Raw genomic sequence first — 22,957 nt, 5'->3', positions numbered from 1 at the left:
AACTTCAAAAGAGAAAGATTAGGATTCAGCAGATAATTTATATCTTTGTAGCAACTCACACAGGGGACTCTGTCCTTAACTGACATGCTGTTCACAGGCTGCATGTTTTTATTATTGTCCACTGATAGTCAAAACATCAGCAGACTGCTGGTGACAGACAAGAATGGAGTTTCTTTGTTTGTGCTCTTTCCTGAATTGCATACTACAAGTTAAAATAAATTTTGCCCAAGCTTTGTATAAATCATAAATGTTGGATTTTTGCCCAGGTTCCTATCCAGAGCATGGTTCCTTCTGTTGTCTCATGAAATTCATGCAATGCTTCAATTCTTAATGGTGGTCCACAAATTTAACTTTTTAGCTCTTTTCTTTGAAAGTTAAGATATCAGGTTTGGTCCTTGGAAACCTATTTTGACATATAATGTAAAAAAGCTGGGTGTCTTCATCTTGGTTTGAGGAAAGACAGCGTCAGACAATCAATCCTCAATTGTGTGTATTGGCTCCAAATTAAAATGGAATATGGGGAGTATGTGTTTTTGGGGTGGAAGAGGTCAGAAAAGGAGACATTCTTGTATATCCCATGATGCCATTAGCTAAGCACTGAAATATATTATTGTGACTTTCAGATGTGACCACAGAAGCCGTGAATCAATAGTACTGCCTGCACTATTGGGAAATAAACTGGAGACAGAGTTATCTGCAGAGCCTCTTGTCCCCTAGGCAATGCCTAAGAGAGACTTTTTTTACTCTTTGATGAGCATTGGCTCTCACTGAAATGAAGATGAGTCACTTTTTGTCCAGTTGATGCCCAATGAAGTCTAAATCCTTTATTATTTATTTCTTAAATCTTTCCTGAGCAGAAGCTGTGAGTTGTGCTTGGAGGCATGGGGTTCTGCCACTGGCTTTGTCACTCTCAGAGCCTTCACATTTCTTGGGAACTGTGAAGGCCCCCAGAACTACAGCATGAATTTCAAAGCATAGACTTTATGCAAAAAGACAATTTCTTTCCATTGCACTGTGAGATTTTGCTAAAGAAAATCCAGAAAAAAAGTAGATAGGTACTTAATAAAAGAATAATTTAGTTAAAAAGGCTTATTTAAAAAAAGTAAAATTACTTAATTAATTTTTATCAGTTTTAGTTTTCAGCCCAAAGATCAAAATTTGGCATAAGGAGCTTGGCAGATAGTTTTCCTTCCCACTCAAGGGTTCCAAAAAGAGGACAATAAACATTAACCACATCCTTAATTTTATGCTTGAGAAAACTGAACTAAAGAAGTATTTAGTCACTTTCCCATGCTAGGAAGCAAGGAACAGATTTGAAGACAAAACTTCCAGCTGAAAGTATTTTTGCTGAAGCACAGCAACTGCTTTGATAGCTGTGCATTGCAGATGGAAATTTTTCTGGTAATTTTGTCAATTCAAATATTTTGTAGTCTTACTTAACAAGAGCCAAGTAACTATACAATTAGGAAAAATGACTCCAGCTCCCTGTTCATTATTGCAAGCTTCAAAGAAGTAAGCTGTATCAGCTTTTGGATGGTTTGAGCAGTAAAATGCAGTAACTTGGGTGACATGAGTGTGCACAGGCTCTGAGCCAGGGGCACGGCAGATGAGACACTGCCACCTCCTGGGCTGTTCTGCTGGTAAACATAATGCTGATCCAACATAAAATCAAAACTGCCCTTGAAAATCAAAACCTCTATGCTCCTACAAAGGAATCCTGCCTAAACCATGAGGGTTTGTGTTTAACCTCACTCATGAAGTTTCACTCAAGAGGTGGGAATGAAGTAGGGACATCAGAGACTCAGCAGCCCAGCGCCCTGCAAGAGGCTGTGAACAGATCCCTGATTCAGAGCCCCTTGTGTTGACACTTTGGCAAATGATTCCTATTTGTGACTGACTAAAACTGCACTGATTTATTGCTGTAGACCACAAGGTTTGTTTTGAAAAGATTCTGCTACTGGTTTTCATCCAATTTTCCCTATGTTTTTCAGCTCAATGCAATGGCAAACAGGGCAGCAGGGAAGGGATATGAAAATGAAGACAACTACTCCAACATCAAGTTTCAATTCATAGGCATTGAGAACATCCATGTTATGAGAAACAGTCTGCAGAAGATGCTTGAAGGTAATATTCATTGGGAACTTCATTGGAAACTAGAGGAAAAGAATTGATCCTTCTGTCAAAGAAATCAGAATAACTGCTCTGTAATCAGCAGCAGTGAAAAAGAGTATGGAAAGCAATCTTTATCTATTGCAGCTGCATGCAGCTGCCTGCTGGCTAATGGGGCTTGTGCAATGGAGCACCATGGCAAATGCTGGTTGGTGATTTCTTGATTGTGAAAACACCTTGTTTCCTAGCTGAAATCCAGATATCATTTAATGACAAAATTCATTTTAATTCTGTACACCTTACTGCTACTCTGTCCTTTTTTGAAATTTACATTTTGATGGTGAAATGAAAAAAAATCCCTTATTGCTGACTTCCAGGCTAGTGGAAAATACCAACTGATTTTTTTTTTTTAAAGCTCAGAAAAACTATGGTGGGGTTTTCATATAAGGTAGTTGAGCATTTTAGGCTGTGAATTTTAACAGAAACTTATTCATGCTCTGGATAGAACATCTCCCGTCAGGTCTAGTGATGAAATTTACAGTCAATGAGTGTAACAATTCATCACTTTCGATATCCCATGGAAATTACTACCATTTGCTTCATAAATAGTTAGCAGTATTTAAACCAGCAAAGTTGTTCTGCCATTTCATATTTGCAGTACATAACTGTTTAGAGGTCATCTGAGAAAAAAGCAGGGATAAATAAGCCATCCTTGATTTTTAAGGAAATAGGAAATAGTGCTCACTTCACCATGTGTCCATATTTACTTAATGTACATCAACAACAACTTCCATCAGCTCCCAGATCAGCTTCATTTAACTTTTTCTTGACTTGATGCTCTGCCCATGCTCTTTTACTTTTCATCTGTCTCCCACTGAGTGCATGCAAACGTAAATTTGAAATCTAAGAAGGGCTTCATTTTCCATGATAGGGAAGCCATGCTCTATTTTCACATTAGAGCATTTTATGGAAACCAGGGTTAAAGTGGGATGCAGGTAAAACATCTATTCATGAGAGTTTTCTTGGTCTAAGGAAAACAGTGGTGGGGAAAACAGATTTTTTGTTCACTAGGAAGTCTTGTTTGGCTAGGAGATAGGCTGGGTGAGTAAACAGGTCCCTTTATTTGTTCAACTCAAGACTATCAATGTTAAAATAGTAAACAACCAGTCTGGCTGCATGGGCAGTACTGTGTATAATTTTTGAGCCAAAAGTTCATGAGACTGGTCCATGGCCCAAACTTGCATGTAACAAGGTAACTTGAAATGTATTTAACACTTCAGGCTGCTTGGAGGGCACAAATTCTTAACATCTATTTTCAAATAAGCTGTATGGTTAAAACATCTGCTTTTTTACTGGGTTTTATATTTGCTATGTTGAAATCTCTCATGTACCAACTTGACTGATAAGATTAGAAATCAGAGAAGTTAAGGACTTTTAAAAAGAAAAATCTTATGACTCTCAGGGTACTAGGGCTTTCCCTATGTGAGATGCTAGGTAGATGCTAGGTAGTTTTTTATCTTTTTCCATTTGTATGTGTCTTTTAATCTGTTTTTCTGGTGACCTTTTACCTGACTTGAGCATGCAAAGAGACCTAGAACCAAAATGGCTGTCAAGGATGTTAAAACACATTTAATATGGCTTTAAATTTTTATCAATTACTATCTCAATAATATATCAATATTTATCAATTAGTGATGTATGATCAATATCAATAAAAAAGATGTAAATAATTAAAAGAATACAGAAATAAGATAGCAATATCACTGTACCTATGTGAATCTCAAGTAAAGCATCACACTACTCTTTACAGAATGAGACTGCTGCGCATGATCTGTAGTAAGACTTTATAAGATGCATAAAACCTTTGAAAAGACAAATGAGGCTGATGAAAACTGATTTTAGTTTAATGTGAGCTGTATTGCTGCTTAGAAGTATACAGCATGAAAGAGGACATCAAGATATAGTTGGCCAGATGTGTTGCTGAAATATAAGGCCAGTTTCATTCAATTTACTGGTGCTAGGCAGAAGTGAAAAGCAGAGGATCTTCACATGCCTGACTGCAGATTATTTGCAATATACAATTTTAAATAACTTCCAAAGCTAAGAAAATTTGAAAAAAAATTTAGTATTCAGTTTTCCATTAGAAAATGAACTTACATTAGGAATGTATTCACTTAATTATTCATTATTTTGGGGAGTGGGGGGGAAAGGTGAGGAAATACATTTATACTTTATAAAATATCAATATTTTATTTGAGTAGGTAAATTAATATCAATTTATTTCTTAATAAATAAAACTATTTTATTTTAGTAGCTGAAAAATTGATTTCAGCTTTGTGATTTTACTAACTTTATTTCAAGCCAATTTATCTTATTTTAACATATATTTACCTTAGTAAAATGTTGATTTTTGGCTAATTATATCAGCATTATAAAATGATTAAATTTTTAGAATAAGGTGTTTTTTCAGAATATGCAAAAAATGTTGAGATTTGACTGTATCGTGGAAGTGAAATGCATTTCAACATGATGGAATTTCCTTTCAAAAAAAGTGTAGTGTGGATTTTTATTTTTCTCCATTTATAGATGGGTCTGTGTGAAGAACCTTGAAATATTTTGATCCTGTGTGCAAACTTCCTTGAAACAATATTTAACATTAGAAGGACGTTATACAGGGACTTTTCTTGCTAAAGATCCCAGGTGTGCCTGAGGCTGCTGCTGGCACTGGGGATGGGGTGGGCTGTGCTGCACACCCAGGCCAGCTGAGACCGGGCTCCCGTGTGCTGTGCACTGAGCTGGTGGCCCCACATGCTCCCTGGCTGTATTTAAACAGCAAATATGAGCTTCTCCTCCCCTCAGACCAGGAGCAGCACTTGCTGATGTAGGAGCAGCCCTCTGGTCCTTGGACTTCTGGGACAGATCAGGCTGGGAGAATCCCAGTGGGTTTGGCCCACAGTAACTCTTCCTTCCTCTGCGTATGGCTGTCCTGCCAGGAATGGGAGACTAGCCCAGCACACCCCTCTGGTACTTTTGCTGGTGGAAGAGGCAGTTTCCAACATGTGCCCTTTTTCTTCCTCCCACTCTGAGACTTGGGTGCATTGCTGGGAATTCCCAGAGCTCTGCCTCTTGGCTCTTGATTTTCCTGTGCATGAAGCAGGCCATATTTCTCAAAGATTTTAGTACCTTTTCTGCTGAGATGGAAATGCCCTTTCCCTTTAGGATAACTGAATTCATAATTGAACTCAGTACTAGGGTCCAGATGAGTTGCCAAAGTCATGTGAAATGTACAGTGTATGCATTTAGGACAGTATGAACTTTGCACAGTGAAGTGGTCAGTAAATATTGACTCCAATTTCGGAGTGGGAATGAGCAAAGCACTGTTTCAGCCTTACCTTGGGCTTTTGTAAATAGAGACAGCAGCTTCAGCCAGTATTCAGCCACTAATTGGTCATGCTTCCATCTGCACAGAAACATTAATCATGTGAAAAGCTGTTTGCTTTCAGTGTTGCTATCTCTGCATCTTTAAAAATATCCTCCAAAAATTACTTTTAAAATAACCATCTGGAAGGGGCCTTACATATAAACATTGCAAGACTTTGTATGGACACATTAGGCCATTTTGCTTCTGAACTAAATGGAGTTAGGACAATCAGATAGTTCAGATATGACATAAACTCTGTTTTTGGCTTGTAAAATTAAATTTCAATTACACTGAAGGAAAATAAAGCTATTGGCCAGGGGCCATAATGGCCATAAATAACAGAATCTTTTAAGATTTCCAGACCACAAGAGACTTACTAAGATATTAGTAATTGACAGATCATACCTTAACTCAGTAAAAGCCAGGGTATTTTTCACTGTACTCTGAAAATTAATTTCACTGGCTAATATATTTTTTCTTTAAAAGGCAGTATAACTCTACATGGATCAAAATAAAGATGTAGTCTTTTTATGGGGTGATTTTGGCATCTTAGTATTGAAAATAGATTGCACCAAGTTTCATTCAGTATGTGTTCTGCTGGATTGAGGTACCTTATTTAGATTCTGATTGGTTTTTTTCTTCTGATACCACAAACTCTATCATTAAAAAAATAGATACTTGGATACAGCAGAATAGGAACTTAGAGCAAAAACTGGGCAATTTTTTTTCCTTCAAATGTGGCACAGAGTTTGGAAGATTTCGGGAAAATATTTTCCTTGATGAATTATGTCTTGTCTTCACCATCAGAATACTTTTTGACTCCAAGGGAAGCTTTAATAAGGTTTAATTCTGGGATGGAGAACTGTGGAGTGAACCACTTTTACTCAAGCACCTTCATCTGTGGTGCTGCTGGGAGTAGGAGGCAGGGGAACCACTTGGGTGTTTGTCTGCCTGTCCAACAGCAGAAATCAAATGCTTTCTGTTTCCAAGCCCTCATCATCAAATACATGAAATCCTCCCAAGGGTTTGAAAACTTCATTCCCAACACAATTTTGGAAAATACATGCTTCAGAGAAGGATGGATTTGGATTTGTTTGCAATTGGCTTTATGACAGCTTCTCTTTTTAAATTAAGTCAACATATTGGGTGAAATTTGACCCAGCCCCATTTCTCAAATACGTGTGTTTCTCAAAGGTTGAATTTGGCAGAGATGTTCAAAACATGAACGTTCTTTTCAAAAGATGCATGTTTTACACGGTGGATATCTGAAGAAGAGGTAACTCTTCTTCAAGTCAATGAAGCTTAAGGGACTCTAACTACTATGCATTTAAAATATATCGTATTTTGCAGTTTGTGAGCTGAAATCACCTTCAATGAGTGACTTTCTGTGGGGCCTAGAAAATTCTGGCTGGCTGAAGCACATCAAAGCCATTATGGACGCTGGCATTTTTATTGCAAAGGTAAAGTGTGTAAAATGAGAACAAAACTTGGAGCAAGCAGATACAGAAAATGAAGAGCAAATTCTCTGCTTATGAGTACCTTCTGTTATCTCTTCAGTGATGTTATACCTGAAAAAAAGCCCATCTTGAAGTGCTTTGTGTACGAGGAGAGATGATTCTTAGGTGTTGATGTGTTGATGCTTTTCTAAAATAGTTAACAAAATCTTGAGTTCTTTTGTGCTGAAGCCTCTACTAGCCTGTGTCTTGTTGTGGCAGACATTTGAATGTCCTTACTTTACTCCCCAAGAGTGATTGTTACTGTTTCTTTCCCTATTTGCTCTGCCTCCTCCACTGGCTTCTGGGCACTTTCTTTGTGGAAGTGGTAGTTGTAATAGATACATATAGCTATATATAATGTATAATAAGTTATATTATACACAATGTATAGCTACTGTGTTATCTCCTCTGAGTTATCAGGCAACCAACCAAATTCACCTCTTGAACCAACAACCATGGCCAAACTCTTTAGCAGCTTCTGCTTTTACTTACTTGAAAATTCTTCCAGAAAACAGTTTTGGCTTTAATAAGAAATTATTTCCCCTACTCTCCCCCAAAGTAGTGTAGACATTTGTCATCTGTCAGCAGTAGCTTTAATTTTGTTGCCCCCAACCTTGTGCTCTGCCTTTTACTGCTACAATTCTTATTTTTGACATTACAATTTCTTATTGGCCATTTTATTCACATGACCTACTGCCCAAAAATATACAGATAAAAATTCATGGGTTTCTCTCCTCACTAACTGCTTGTTTCTCTTGCATTGCTTCTTCCTTCTCAGTAGGCAACTGTAGTTTCTTACCTGAACAGCAAATGTGCAATAAATGCATGTATTATTACTCCCAGACCTGCTCCTTTTCATTAGCTCATAGAAATAAGGCCATTTACATTAGTTTTGCCAGTTTTTTCCCAGTGGTTAGTCTTATCCTTTGTGCTTGCTAGCCTAGTGCCTTTCACCCATTCTTATTTGTACGGTTCTCAGTTCTCTGTTCTTGGTCTTCTGCCCACAGGGGTACTATTTTTGTCTCTTGAGATAAACATAGATAATTTATTATTATTTCTTTTTCCCTATTAAGCCCAAAATTAACCTAAATGTTTTTTTTCCTCTACAGTATTTTTCCTAACCTACTTTATTTTCTACTTCCTAAATTCAATTCTCTTTAGAAATGATAAAAGCCAAAACCCTTAGAATTAAAAAAAAACAATCACCAACCCTCAAATTCTAAAAATAATACAATGCCAGACTCTGGAGAACTCAGTACAATTTCTTCTTTATGTGTTTATGTATAAAATAGAATCCTCTCTCCCCGATTATTACATTAAAGATACTGATAAAATCTTGCTTGTTAGATGTGGAAGTTTCCCACTACCACTGGCTTCCCCAGCAGCCTTTACAGCATGTCCCCAGTGCAATGCAGTGTGCTGCAATGATGTCCAGGCTAGTGATGGCATTGGAACCAGTCATTGCCCTTGATGACATTGCCATCAAGATGAAAAATAAGGAGCCATATTGCAAGTATGGCTATGCTTTTAGTGGCATGTGAGTGGCATGAGATGTGTTGGAGCATCTGAATCTGCTGTAGGTAGTTGTCTGCTCTGACAGATTGGTGTATTTTAACTGAAATGAATCCCACATCTTCCTGTAGTGGAGCATAAACAGGTAATTCTCAACCACCATATTGCATGGCCTGGGGTGAATTATAATGTTTCAAATTAGAGTAATAACACTGATTTTCAAATAACACTCAACTTTATTTAAGAACTCTGTGGTAGAGTAAAAAATTAATGAGCTTTCCATGTTTCCGAATTAATACTCTCTCTATGCCTCTTGTCTCACTTTTTCTCTCTTGCCATTGTCTTCCTCCCTGCTTGTGAACTTCCTGACTTTTTCTGTGTCCTTAGGCTGTGGCTGAGGAAGGTGTGAGTGTGCTTGTTCACTGCTCTGATGGCTGGGATAGGACAGCCCAGGTTTGCTCTGTAGCAAGCCTTCTATTGGATCCATATTACAGAACTATGAAGGGATTCATGGTAAGCAGGTTCTTTCACAGAGTAAATGAAGTAGTGTGGCATCACTTCAGATGAATGTCTTTGTTTTAAATAGGAAACAAACTGTCCATAAATATACCCTTTTGTTTTGTTTTGTTTCTCTTAAGTAGGAGGGAAGGCTTCTATATGTTCATGTTATAGTCTCCCGATTTCTCTATGAAACATTATTCAAGGTGGGGATCAGTTGGTCACCTACATTTGTTGTTTTATTTTTTTTTCCTAATCTTGATTGATAAACTTTCTCATAGCCCAGAGAGCATTTGTGAAAGCAAGAATTTGTACTCATTTCAAATGAACATTTTAATTTTGAGTGTCAGAAGTATGTCTTTTCTAGACATGAGATTGCAATGAGCAGCTATATTGGAAAATCTTCTCCTTTTGCAGGTCAATCAGCAGTAGTAAAGCATCTAGAAGTGGTTATCAAGTTACTGGTCACATGTTAAAAATATGTTTGAGACATTTATAAGTTCTATTTTAGAAAGCAATGAAACAAGATGTTTGAAGTTGTGCTATAACACTGGCACTCTCTCTGCATCCATGAAAAGTGCTGTTTTCCTGAGCTGGCAAGCAGTGCTCATTATTTTTCTGCCAGTTCTGAAAATTACTTAGTATTCTAATATTGCTTGCTTCCATTGTTCTTGCTTGCCACTTTTCTGATCACTCTAAGAATTAACTGGGATTCCAACACTTCTTGTTTACACCACCCTTCTGCCTGCTTCAACATGTCAGCTCCACTCCACAACACTGAATGCAATATTCTCATTTCAGGTGTTAATTGAAAAAGACTGGATTTCCTTTGGCCACAAATTTAACCACAGGTAAGGCAGTGCTAAGGTTTTCCTCTCAATATATATGTATGTTTATGTAGTCTGTATCTGCTGCCATTCCAGTTCTTCTTTGTTGCTGCCTTACAAAACACAGCAACAGGAAACTGCCATACCCTTTTCTCCAACTATGTGATTTAGCTGCCTGGAAAAGTCAGAGTGAAGTATTTCTATATATGCACTCCAAAACTGCTAAGGGGAGTCCTGCATGCTGCTCTTGCAGCTGCTGTGAGCACTCAGAGATCCATGTGAGTATTTGTTTGTGTATTTGGTTTGCAAAACCCCTTTGGAGTCCAGCAGATCTCCTCTGAGTGCCAAGGCCCCCCACATAAGTCCCTGTTCATCAAAGGGACTTCTACATCTTCCAAGGCAGTACTTAAACTTAGGCATGTCTGTGAGTTACCTATTACATAATATAAACTCTTCCTGTTACAGTCTGTTCTAAAAAACCCAGCAAGATCTGCTCAGAAATGTCAGGCAAAGTGGGTAATTTATTTGACCAAGTTATTTTGAACATCAATCCAATGTAAATGCTATAATGTAATGAAAAATGTTTGAAGACTTAATATATTTAAACATGTGTACATTTTCACATTTTCTTTCTTTCATGACTTCTATTTTCTTTAAAAATTAAAAATGCAATTTTTATATTGGGGTTCAGTTACATTATATTGCTTGATTTGAATATAAATTTGTTATAGTTTAAAAAACCAACAAAGTTCAGAAAATCTGAGCATCTTCACAGCACCTGTGAAATTCCATAGGAATTAATACAGTTCATATGATACTGTCAGTTGGTTTTTATTATTTGTGGCACAAGGTATTATGAAATGCAATAACCACTGATAGCTTTGGTTGGCTGTTCAATATTGCTGTATTTTCTTTGATGGTAATAGAAGTTTTAATTTTAGATATTTGTAAAATTCTACTCTGTTGGCATGTGTAAATATAAATGCACATACTCCCCCCAAGAAAAATTGATTGAAAATGCTTCTTCCTATTATACAGACTTACAAAATACCTTTTACTTCTATGTATATTTTATTTTTGGTCCCCTTTTCTTTATTGCAAGTGGTTCCAAGAGGCATTTTTATACACAGAAAGTTTCATGTTCGCTTGACAGTCACAGCAGCATGCAAACATTTCCCACTTCCTGGAAATTTCACCAAGAGAGGGCAGCTTTAGCCTGTTTTCTGCTCATGTTATAATCAGAGCAGATAGCTCTCCTGCTCTGTTTTCTCATTTGGGGAATAATCTACTATTAAGAAACTGTCTTCAGGCACACTTTTGTCATTAAGTCATTTCAGCCATTTTTCTGATAACTTATGTTACCAGGGTACAATTTATACTGATAGCATTAAAACATGGCTATGTAGCAGCCAGCTTTTTGTAGCTGTAATATAACAAGACAACCAATTAAAGAGGCTTTTTTGTTTGCAATTCTGCCTCCATTCTACTTCATGATTCTTGCATCATTTTTTAAGTAAAAATATAGTAATACTTGAGATTTTAGAAATGAATGCCTAGCATGTACCTTGCACACTAAAGTGTGGGGGTGTGTTTTCCTTAGAGTTAATTCCATTTTCTTACAGGAATTCAGGTTATAACTGGATGTATCTTGTCTTGTTTCAGGTATGGCAATTTAGATGGAGATCCAAAGGAGATATCCCCTGTTATTGACCAGTTCATCGAATGTGTTTGGCAGCTAATGGAACAGTTTCCTTGTGCCTTTGAATTCAATGAAAGATTCCTCATCCACATACAGCATCATATCTATTCTTGCCAGTTTGGGAATTTCCTGTGTAACAGCCAGAAGGAGAGAAGAGAGCTGAAGTATGAAAATGCTTTCTTTAGTAGCATATTTATGCATGGGGTCTGTGGCTGGTGGTGTATTGAGCAGTCAGACATTCTCCAGTTTGCATTTATGTGTTTCATAAGACACAGGGTGTGTGTCTTCTGGCAACACAGATTAATACCAAAAAAAGTTGATCCTCTGCAGTGTAGCTGTGCTGGGAGCATAATCCATGGTGTGCGTGACAGGGATTAGTGAATACTGACAAGAACATTATGCCTTCAGCCATGTGGGCCTGCCTTTACTGCAGCCCTGACTAAATACAAGGCAAGCTGGCCCTGTAACTCCAGTATGAAATTATGGTAACTCTAGTTAAGTTCTCAGTTTAAGAGTTACTGCTCCTCTGTGTTTTAACCTGTCTTTGGATCTCAGGTCAGGACATTTTAGTCCTGCTCTCTTAGGTACTTGCTTATGAACATCCTTTTTGTCTGGTAGCCCTCCCTAGAACTGAGTCAGCAGACTGTCCTTCTGCTGTCCTTCTGGCCTCAAAGCAATTATGAATTAATCTACCTGCCCTGAGGCCCAAACAAAGACAGCATCATGATTCCTGGCAGTGCTCATGTTTGCATCTGCTTCCCAGGGCCCTGGGTCCTTGATACATGATGACATCCATTGCTTTTCTCAAGCAGCCTGGTGATGTCAGCAGTAGCAATGAGAGGAGGTGCTGCTTACTGCTGGCTGCTGCCATTTGCTCCCTTTCACTGCTCAAATGCAGAGCAGCCACAGTGAATGTCCATTTAAAATCCAAGCCTTCACAGATCACCACATCCCAAGACCCAACTGTGTAAGAAATTGCAGCTCAGTGGGATAGGAGTGCTTTTAAATGTGGGGATCTCTTTGGTGCAGAGATCTGTCTGAAAGCTCACTTTATGGAAATTTTCCTCTCCACCTCACAAAGGAACCAGTCTCTCCACCTACTCATTCTAGCTGTTTTTGCTTTATGGAAAATTGATCAGATTTTGCTTTTAGTGAGCTGCCAGGGAATTTGGGTCTCTGTTTCTCTATGCTTGTAATTTAAGTCTAATTCTGTCAAGGAAGATGATTGTAAACTGGAAGTATGGAGGACAAGAATGCTGCATCTAAGCTTTAGCTATCCCTGAATTGTAATAGAGGCTGTAATATATTTTTATTTAATGTACTGTTTTTCAGAATCAAAGAAAGAACGTATTCATTGTGGGCACACTTGTGGAAAAATCGTGCCGATTACCTGAATCCTTTATACAGGTCAGACCACAGTCAAACCCAAGGGACTCTGCACCCACAGATAGCTCCATGCAACTTCTTGTACAAGTAGGTAGTACCACTTGCTGCTGGGAATTGTAGCATGGGTTGGGTTAGTACAGAACAGAACGCCTTTGTATATAAGTATTTCCGGTTCTATAAGGCCATTTATAGAGAGTAAATTCAGTTTCAGATGCAGGATGTTTGTTCCCTGTGTGCTCATAGTCAGCCAACACCTCTACACCATTCCACAACAGAGTATTAGTCTGAAAGAAGATTAAGATTAAAGCTATATTGATAGTCGTGTGTCCTAATTTCAAGGCTACTCACTTCTTCCACTGAGAAATGCTTCTTTCAGTCCTGCTGTCATCTGCTGTTTCTAAATTTACAGTCACTTTAACTTCTTCCATTCCAAGATTATGTGATGTTAGTTTGGATCAATTGGTGTCAAAAGTAAAAAGGATCATTTCAAGAAATCATATGATTTCACTGCTAAAACAAGTATTTTGTAAAAAAACCCAGACTTTGCCCATGGTGTTATATCAGGTAAAACAAAGTTAAGTTTTCCCTGATATTTCTTCAAAATATAACAAAATACCATAACTTCAGAATTATTACCATTGACATTCTGAGTTAATTAATTGTGCCATTACTCTTAACACACTTTGGGAGAACTTGAATAGAAATTCATTAAAACTGTCATTTAAGTCAAACTGATCAGTTTGTTTTCCAGTTGCAAGTAATAGCACCTGTTAAAAAGTCAATAAAAATCCTGAATGACAGAAATTGAATTCTTTCATGTCTATATACCAGGTCACATCCACTTTAAAACAATTTAAAAATAGTCATTAATCGTATTCTTTGGGATAGTGGGATTTATAAAAGAAGTACTGATACAGCAGATCCTCCAATGGATAAGTAATCCTGTTGATTTTAATCTAATTAATTTGGTGCGTAAAGATTTCCAAGCATGAGCTATCAGATGATAAACTTAAGGGGGAATGTGATTTAAATAGTATATTATTGGGATAGGAATAATAAGCCACCAAGCAGCATGCACGGGCTCCAAAAATATCCGTCAGCTCCTTGGCCAGACAGCTGCAGCTGACAGCAGGGCTGGGCTACTTAACCTGTCTGGTGAACTGGTTACACACCCAGGGCCTGCCTGTGGCCCTGTGCCAGCAAGGCAGGAGGAGCACCAGAGTAACACAGAATTCCAAAGCTGAGTTCATGGGAAGTTGAACAACAATTGAGAACTACAAATATGAAAAACTGTCTTTACCATTGGCTATTTTATAGGTACCATTGCTCTAAAGCCCATAGTGTAGAACAATAATACCAAAAAAAAGCTTGCATTCAGTGAACCTTTCTCAGTTGTGGTCTAAACTACATTTATCTTTCTTTCTATTGTCTAACAGAATTAATTTGAGCCGCTTATGTCCAGCTGCCTATGAGTTGCACCTTGGATGGAGGAAATGCAAATGAACCATGAACTTTGCTAAATAGTCTATGAACTTATGTGTATGCACTCTAATGATGAATAAGCATGGATAGATAATTTAGGACAATATGTGTCTGGGGAGAAAAACGAAACAAAATAAAAGCAAAAGGTGTGCATTTAAGTCTCATGAGGCTACTTCACTAAATGGGAAAATTGCTGACCTTGCCATCAATTCCAGGTTCTGGAGTGGTATGTACAACCGCTTTGAAAAGGGGCTGCATCCTCGACAGTCAGTTACTGATTATCTGATGGCAGTGAAGGAAGAAACTCAGCAGCTGGAGGAAGAGCTGGAAGTCTTGCAAGAGGTAATAAACAGCTGAGCTTGATATCCCAAACTTGGTAACTGAGGATAAATTATACCCAGCTCCATATGCAGCAGAGTCCGCTACACATTACATCCTTTTCTGGAAGGAGGATGTTCAGCCATCCTCTTTGTTCTCAGATAAACTATTGTGATTGTTTTGCATTTAAGACACAAAAGTGGACTTTCTTCTTTAAGGATAAAATTTTACCTGTGTTGATACACAAGTACTACTGAAAGTAAGTTTAATCCTTCTGTAACTCAGAGGGAGTTGTAGCTCAGAAGAATGCTGTAATTCAGCATTGGTGTGTGACAAATTGTGCACTTCTCATACTCCATAAATGCAAATAGTCAGTTTTAAAGGGTGGGTTGGCCTTTGGAAGTTTAAACAGAAAAAAAGCAAGGACATATAAGAGGATTCCTGGACCCTAAATGTGTCCTTATGGTAAATCCTATTTCCTTCATTTCAGAGATTGGCAAATCTTCAGAAATCACAATCAGGTAATAATAAAGTCAAGAGTAAGCAACAAGACCGAAGCAAACAGTCTGGACTGTATACCTCCAACAACAGCTTAGCTAACACTCCCCAGGAGTACAGCAGTGATCTGAAATCATTCCCATCCCGGAGCCCTTCTCAAGGGGATGAAGATTCCGCCCTGATTTTGACACAGGACAACCTGAAAAGCTCTGATCCTGACCTCTCAGCCAACAGTGACCAGGAGTCTGGTGTGGAGGACTTAAGCTGTAGGTCCCCAAGTGGGGGTGGCTGCTTGCCTAGTGAAGACAGTGGCAAGGACTCTGATGAAGCTGTGTTTCTGGCAGGCTGAAATACCTGCATGGCAGCAAGGATCCAGATAATGTAAAGTCTTACACAGTCTGGAATGACATCTTTTCATCAGATGAAGAATGGAAGTGGTCTGTGGCCTAAAGAAATAATCCAAAGAAAGGGAACTGTGCAATTGTGTAAGTTAAGATCCGAGCAGAACAAGTTATTACTAATTTTAAGACATTACACTAAAGAAACGTAGTGCTGTTATATTTCATTAAGCCAATATGGTGGTTGTTTTATCAATGCTGTACATAATTATTCCTTACTTTGTACATTTCCACAGTTATTTATTGGACAGGATAATAGTTCTTTTCCTAAGATGTGAAATTCCAAAGTACTCTTAGAGAAGGCTGAAGATGCATTACTGTTAGCCTCACTGGTGAAGCAGTCAAAACTTATTTTTGTAGAGCTCATTTACCTTCAGACATGTATTTTCTCTGCTTTTTTCTTCACAAGAAGTTAGAACAATTATTTTGCATATTATCCTACTAATATCCTTTACAGCAAAAACTAACAAATGGACACCCTGGCTCAGGGGACAAGGATTTTTTTGATCCTTAAAAAAAATCCATTAGTAAGCAGTTGCTGCTGCTGCTGCATCTGAATGCATCCAATTTGTACTCAATTCTCAACCAGTGTTGAAAGTTCAGTAGATTCTGTGACCAAAACTTCAAGGCTCACACAGCCTTTGTGCTAAAACACCCCTTTGTAACAAAAGGTGCACCAGGCAGTTTGCTCTTGCCTCTTTATGTTTTAAGTTTGTTTATATCTTACCCTTGTTCCAAACCACCTACATAAGATATAAAGGTAAAATTTTAAAGGTGATAATATCTCTGATTCTTCAGCCCATTTTCCTACTTGAAAATGTTTTGAGTGGAAGTGAGGTACATACACAGAGTAGACAGAATAGGGAATATCAAATCACTTACAGAATCACTTATGAAAACATCATTCTGAATCAGTATGTAAATGAAAACTATGCCCATAAAGGAACTGTTATAGAGAATATTTCTTCCAAATTTTGTTATTCAAAATAAACTAACCATAACCATAATGGTGTTTCTTATCCTCACACAAAATTTTCCTTTTAGTATTTGCCAACCTGAACACAGCATAGCAATGCTAATTTAAGAAAAGGACTGATTCACTATTCATCAGAAAGTTTAATCTCATTTAAGAATTCAGCTATTTTTAAGAATAGGGGTAATATTTTTCATAATCAACTGTTCAGAAGTAAACAACTGAAAAATCTTCAAAATTTGGAATGTCTTGAAACTCACTAAAAAGGTGGCCAGCCATATTAGGCTGCAACTTGATTTCAAGTTTTTTGCTTTTTAAAATTTTATTTAAAGCCAGCAAGTTAAAAATATAATTCATATGGCTGCTTTTACATGCTTGAAGACAGTGCAGAATTGAACTCTAGTAGAGCAAAGTGGTAGTAATGTAAGTTTACTTAGATTGCATTTCACACACTCCTTCAAGTACAGACCTACAGAAAGAACAGTATTATATAAATATACCTCAATTTAGAATCATCAGATTTTAATTATTGTCTGCTTTTCTGGAATGGCTTTTCATTCTGTTCTGTGCACATGTTATTAAAAGTGAATAGGTAAACTTCAGTATTATTACTATCCTCTAAAGGGAGCTGCTGTCTTTGAACAAATAATTCTTAACAGCAAGGTTTATCTTAATATTATATTGGAAAGGCAAGATCCTCAATTTGATAAATCACTATAGCTCAATTCAAATAAAAACAACAATAAATGATACTCTGTTGAGAATCTAGCCTTCTGGTTTTTAATCTTTATGAATTTTTAATAAATTAAAGCCCTGATTTTAACTGCACTTTTAAAAGTGTTTTGTATTTTGAACATAGCCTGTAAACTTTATGGCATTAAAGGAAACTTTGAATGGGTTTTTTCAAACTAAAGAAACATGCTGCAAAGTCAGCAATGAAGACAAAACACACAAATATTCTGCCAAAAAATCAGTCTGAAAATTGGCAATGTTATTGTACATATTTAAAATGTAAATGGTATGTGAAGACATTGTGTTCAACTAGACATGTATAGAAATAAATGCAGAAGAGGAAGACATGCAAATTCAAAGCACTGTCTTTGTGTTGCTAATGCAACTCCTTGTAACTAGCTTTACAACTAAAATATTAACATACTAATATTTTCTTTATTAAGCCTTCACTTAGCAGCCCTCTGTGATGTGTCTTTTAGTCCTTGGAGCTTTGCATTAACTATTACTGCTTACATTGTACTGTATGTATTTGTGGCATTATCAGGCCAATGAGAAACACCTTCAAATAAACACTTAGGTGTTCTGAAATGTTATTTCACACCAGAGAATGAAACAAAGGATTGCTTTCCTGATTTTTGTAATAGAGTTCTTCATTTACTCAAGAGTTACTTTGTCGTTGAGATCAAGGGATTCTTGTATCTCCCCTACTCTGATACTTGAATCCAGTAGCTGCAGTTGTGGAGGAATCTACAACTGATAACTAAACAGAGACACTCATAAATTGTGTTAATTATATGGGAACATGTTATACTCCTGTATTTATATTTTTTTAGGAAATGAGAAAAAAAAGATAAAAAGACTTCTCTATTAACTACATTGTTTTCTTGTAGCCTTGCTGCAAATCTTTGCAAATTTGGCCATTTTCAATCAGCCCACTGTAATTTGAAACAGGACACAGATGAACTAAACTGCTGAAGTCCTCACTAGGTTCAGGCTGCTCTTTAGTATCAAAATGTGCCTCTAAGGGAGACTGAAGGCAGTGGGATCAAACAGCCGAAGCCTCCTTTACAGAAGGAAAACTATTTGCCAGCTGCTTTTATTGGTAAGTCTATACAAGAAACAAATGTGGTTAACTCTCTAAAAAGCTGAGAAATTAATTAGTTAGAGGGCACAACAACACGGCATCAATAAAAATAAAAAAGGAGAAACAGAAAGTAAAAGGAGGAAGGCAGGGAAAGAAAGCTCTTTGTAAAATCAGCAAGGCAGGGAACCACGTTCTCTGAAGACAGAGGCAAGCCAGGGCATGGGTTCACAGCATGAAAGATATTTAATGACACAAACCAACAATAAAACCACAGCAACAAAATGGGATAGCCTTTGCAATGAAAGTAAGAATGCCATCACTGTTGACCAGCTAAGATAATGCTTTTCTGTGGACACTGCCCTGAACTGCATACAAGAGTTCTCAAGTAGATCACAAACACAGCCAAGGCCAGGGGCTGCTTCTGTGCAGAGACAGGTAACACTACAGTGGCTGAAAATCCTCAAAGGACAGGTAAGTTGCTGACAATTCATTTGGGAAGGGAGGGACATGTGCTGGATGAGTTTGAAGTAGGTCAGCTTATGGCAATACTAAGACACACGAAAAATATGCCAAAGATCTAGAGCCAAGTGTGCTGCAAACCCTGAATTCAGAGAGGTGCCAGAGTGTGGGCATAAGAAGATAAAAGAAAACATTCAAATTTACTTATATTATTTAAATTTCCAGTAGAGCACCTGAAACCAGCAAATCCAATAATGTTAAATGTTAAAATAAAATGTACTAGTCTCTTAATATAAATAATTCTGTAAAGAAGCTAATGAAACCTTATAGGTCCATCAGAAAAACAACTGAATCAGGCAAGGACTAAGTCTGTTGCTAAGGTTATTCAGATAAATTTATTCTCTTTCTGAAGACTAAAGAATACAGTTCTTTATATTGAGGTATTCCCTTGTTATTGAAATATAGGCTCTCTTTATAGCCTATTACTGCATAGAAATATGATGTCTACAGGTATCTGACCAAAACAAGGCATTTTCAAAACCCAGAGATGCAATACAGGTTTTTAAAGCCCATTTTAGTGAAGGTAGCTCCAAGAATAACTGCTGTTTAAATGGTTGAACAGGAAAAGCTCAAACCACTGCACAGAAGCTAAAAAGTTTGTCCTTGAGTAATGTACTGCATCCACTTCCAAGACAATTCCATATCCACTCAAAAAGTCCTGCAGTGCCCAACTATATCTGTAAGTTATACAAGACATATTAAAATCCTAAAGCCTTTATTTGTAAGTTTAGCACATTACAGTATTTACACATTACAGAATAGTTAAGGCTGTGATACTTGACTTTGTTGCCAGAGTTTTAACTGAGTTTTACCTGAAGGTCTCTTAAATCTCTTTTTTATAAAAATTTATTTTAGTATTTGAAGGGAGTAGTTAGAACTTGGACATGTATAAAATTTCTAACTTCTACATTTGGTCCAGCTCCTAAGTGGCAAAGCTGCTGGAGCATGTAAAGAACAAACAGAATTATAGTTCATACTGCTTAGAACTGACTGACCAGTCTCTTGTTTGCAGCAGTGGCTGGCATAGTGCCTCTCAGCAAGTTCAGACACCCAGCTGGAAGGAGCAGCCAATACCCCAGAGCGCTTTCAGCCCTTCAGAAGGATCTCATTGGAGTGGAGGGATGGGCAGAGAGGAACCTTCTGAAATTCAACAAGAGCAAAAGCAGGGCCCTGCACCTGGGGAAGTTCTGGGTTCCTCAGAACAAGGACGGCATGGAGCTCCTGGAGCCATGCCAGCAGCAGGCAACAATGATAAGTGGATCACATCATTTAAGAGGCTGAGGGAGCTGGGCCTGTTTAGGCTGGTGAAGACTGAGAGGAGACCCCATAAATGTCTGTAGGTATCCAAAGGAAGGGTGTATAGAGGGTGGAGCCAGGCTTTTCTTTGTGGCGCTGAACAATACCACAAGAAGCAAATGGCAGAAACTGATGCCTGGGGAAGTTCCACCCAATTATGAGGAAGTTTTTTACTGTGTGGGTGACTGAGCACTGGAACAGCTGTCCAGAGACTGTGGAGTCACCTGCACTGGAGATTTCCAAGAACCATCTTGGCACAATCCTGTCCCATGTTCTCTAGGATGACTCTGCTTCAGCAGGGTGGCTTGACCAAATGACTCAGTGTGGACCTTTCCAACCTGACCCATTCTGTGATTTAGCAGTAGGATCAGGTATTAAAATTACGCAAACCCCAGACTCAATCAGCAGTTACAACAAAGAATGTACACTCCCCCCTGCAAACAACTGCAACATCAGAGCTGAGCCATCTTCTTACTCTTGAATTTCTTGTTCGTTGAGTTGACTTTCCCACTGGGAGAACATCTGAGCATGACATTGTGCAAGGCTACCAAGAAACAAGTCATTGTACATAGCCTTTTATTCCAGATTGCTTAAAAGCTCTCTTAACATATTTCAAAAACCATTAGAATATGCATCTAACAGCACCCGCCATTCTCTTACACTTTGTGGGAAACTGGACTTACACCTACGCTTCATTATTTTGGCAAAAATTGAGGTAAAGAATGTGTTTAACAGTGGGCTACCAGCATGCTACCAGCTACCATCCCTAACTCTGATAGAGTGTTATCAGTGTTCTACCTAGTCTTCTGGTGAAAGTAGACCAGGGAAGGCACAACCAATGTAGGACTAAAACAAAAGAAAAACAAAACAACAATAACAAAAAAAATGCCACTCCAACCAGCATCAGGTAGACCCTTAAAGAACATAAACAGGTTGGATATTCTTGGATGTGACAGCATTCCTGCAGCTAATCCAGAATACATCATCATTGAATACAGAGACTTCTGTGCTTCTTTTCTGGAGGATGGGTTTGTGACAGCAGAAGGGGCTAAAAAAAGGAAAAATATCCAAAGAATAGTAACAATGACATCAGAGAATAGAAAGGAGAAAAAAAGAACTTAACTTTGAAATCCCTGAACGACAAACACTGAACTTGCATTACACAGTGACATTTTCTTGTAGATTCTACTCCACTACCATCAGAAAGACTCCATGGAGAAGTTCCCAATTTGAAAATTTGCTTACTAAAGTAATATACGAGGAAAAGCTGAAGAGTTCAGAACTTGTACTAGCAAATCCTGTTATAAAACGTATAAAGAAGATACTAGCCCAATACAGCAAGAACACCAGATGTCTGGTCATCCATGCCTGTCTCTGTTCACAAGAAACAACAAAAAAACCAGCTCTGCACAGGATTGTGTGTAGTCTTGAGAGTTAACTAGATTGTCAGAAACAGATCAGAAACAACCCAGCACAAAATTAGATGGGATTTTGCCAAGAAGGTTACAGTGATGACTTACACCTAACTCTTCAGAGCTGCAGAAATCACACTACTCATAGACACAAGTTCAGAACCACTTAGATGTTTACATAACCTAAGGCTTTAGTTAGCACATTAGCAGGAGTGCTATGCCAATATACAGGCAGCACATTTTTAAATAAGAAACTCTAAAATTATTGCTTAAGCATTCCATTTATAAAGTGCTGATTTTTTTTCAGACACCAAAGTATGTTTGATTTGGACCACAGATCTATTTTGTTGGGACATCTGATCTCAGAATTTGGATCAGCTTTAAAATATGTCCCATAAAATACCAGTGAATAGTTTACTAACCCTGAGAAGGAACAGCTTAGGACAATCACAAAAGTGTAATGAACGGCAGAGCTAAGACTGAAGACCCAGTAGCCTGTGGAACAGACCTTTTGCACTTACATGATTTTCCTTCATTCAGAAGAAATATCACAGTTTGCTGGCAGAATATCAAGTTTAGGGCTGAAGATCAGTAATATAGAAAAGCACATGCTTGGACTGTGGTCTGAGATTTGAACCTGCCACGTTCTGTGATCCTATCTAAGTAACACACAGGTAGAGTCTTGGCTAAGAGGTTTATCTCCAGACTGCTTCCTGACAAGAAAGAAGCAGGATTTCTGATACATTACTTAATCAGCACTTTATCCTACTTACAACTCTCAAAATTGTAGCATTCCTTCTACTCCTTCTCCTTGACTGTCTCCATGAAAACCTGAGGCATTGAGAAGGTTAACAAAGTGTCTTCTTGCAACAGCAAGAGAGAAAATACATGCACATTTAGGACCTGTATTTTTCTCCTACAGAACACTGCATTCGGTCCTACCCATTCTCACCAGATATACCCCAGCCCCAGACTGTCAAAGGCAAGATTCATTGATTAAAGCACAGAACTGAGTTTCACTTCCAAATCCAATCACTTGCCTTACCACATGGCAACTACAACCAAATTAATTTCTTTACATTAGTAAAAAATAACTGTTTTCCAAAGAACTTCAGAACCAGTTTTTGTAAACCGTTCCTGAATTCCTCACATGATGAACTTATTTATATTGCACAAAACAGAAACAAGAAGGTGACCTGCTTATTATTCCTTTATGAACAAAAAAAAAAAGAAAATGAACTTGTTAGATGAAAATTGTGTTTAATTAGTGGTAGGTACCAAACCACTCTTGAAATCA

General features: G+C 37.8%; 1 protein-coding gene across 1 annotated transcript in view; it reads left to right on the top strand.

The window, feature by feature from the left end:
- Nucleotides 1–17,692, top strand: part of MTMR7 (myotubularin related protein 7) — a 39,161-nt gene extending 21,469 nt beyond the window's left edge. The window contains exons 7-14 of the mRNA XM_064710463.1: nucleotides 1,992–2,124; nucleotides 6,881–6,990; nucleotides 8,926–9,051; nucleotides 9,838–9,887; nucleotides 11,526–11,726; nucleotides 12,895–13,035; nucleotides 14,646–14,772; nucleotides 15,239–17,692. Coding sequence (XP_064566533.1) covers nucleotides 1,992–2,124; nucleotides 6,881–6,990; nucleotides 8,926–9,051; nucleotides 9,838–9,887; nucleotides 11,526–11,726; nucleotides 12,895–13,035; nucleotides 14,646–14,772; nucleotides 15,239–15,595 — 1,245 coding nt within the window. The 3' untranslated portion in view covers nucleotides 15,596–17,692. The remainder of the gene's footprint in view (nucleotides 1–1,991; nucleotides 2,125–6,880; nucleotides 6,991–8,925; nucleotides 9,052–9,837; nucleotides 9,888–11,525; nucleotides 11,727–12,894; nucleotides 13,036–14,645; nucleotides 14,773–15,238) is intronic.
- Nucleotides 17,693–22,957: the final 5,265 nt, after the last annotated feature.

The sequence above is a fragment of the Zonotrichia leucophrys genome, chromosome 4, assembly GCF_028769735.1.
Source record: "Zonotrichia leucophrys gambelii isolate GWCS_2022_RI chromosome 4, RI_Zleu_2.0, whole genome shotgun sequence".
In the NCBI taxonomy this organism is placed as follows: domain Eukaryota; kingdom Metazoa; phylum Chordata; class Aves; order Passeriformes; family Passerellidae; genus Zonotrichia; species Zonotrichia leucophrys.
The sequence above is the reverse complement of the archived record's forward strand: the minus strand, read 5'-3'. Positions and strand labels throughout refer to the sequence as shown.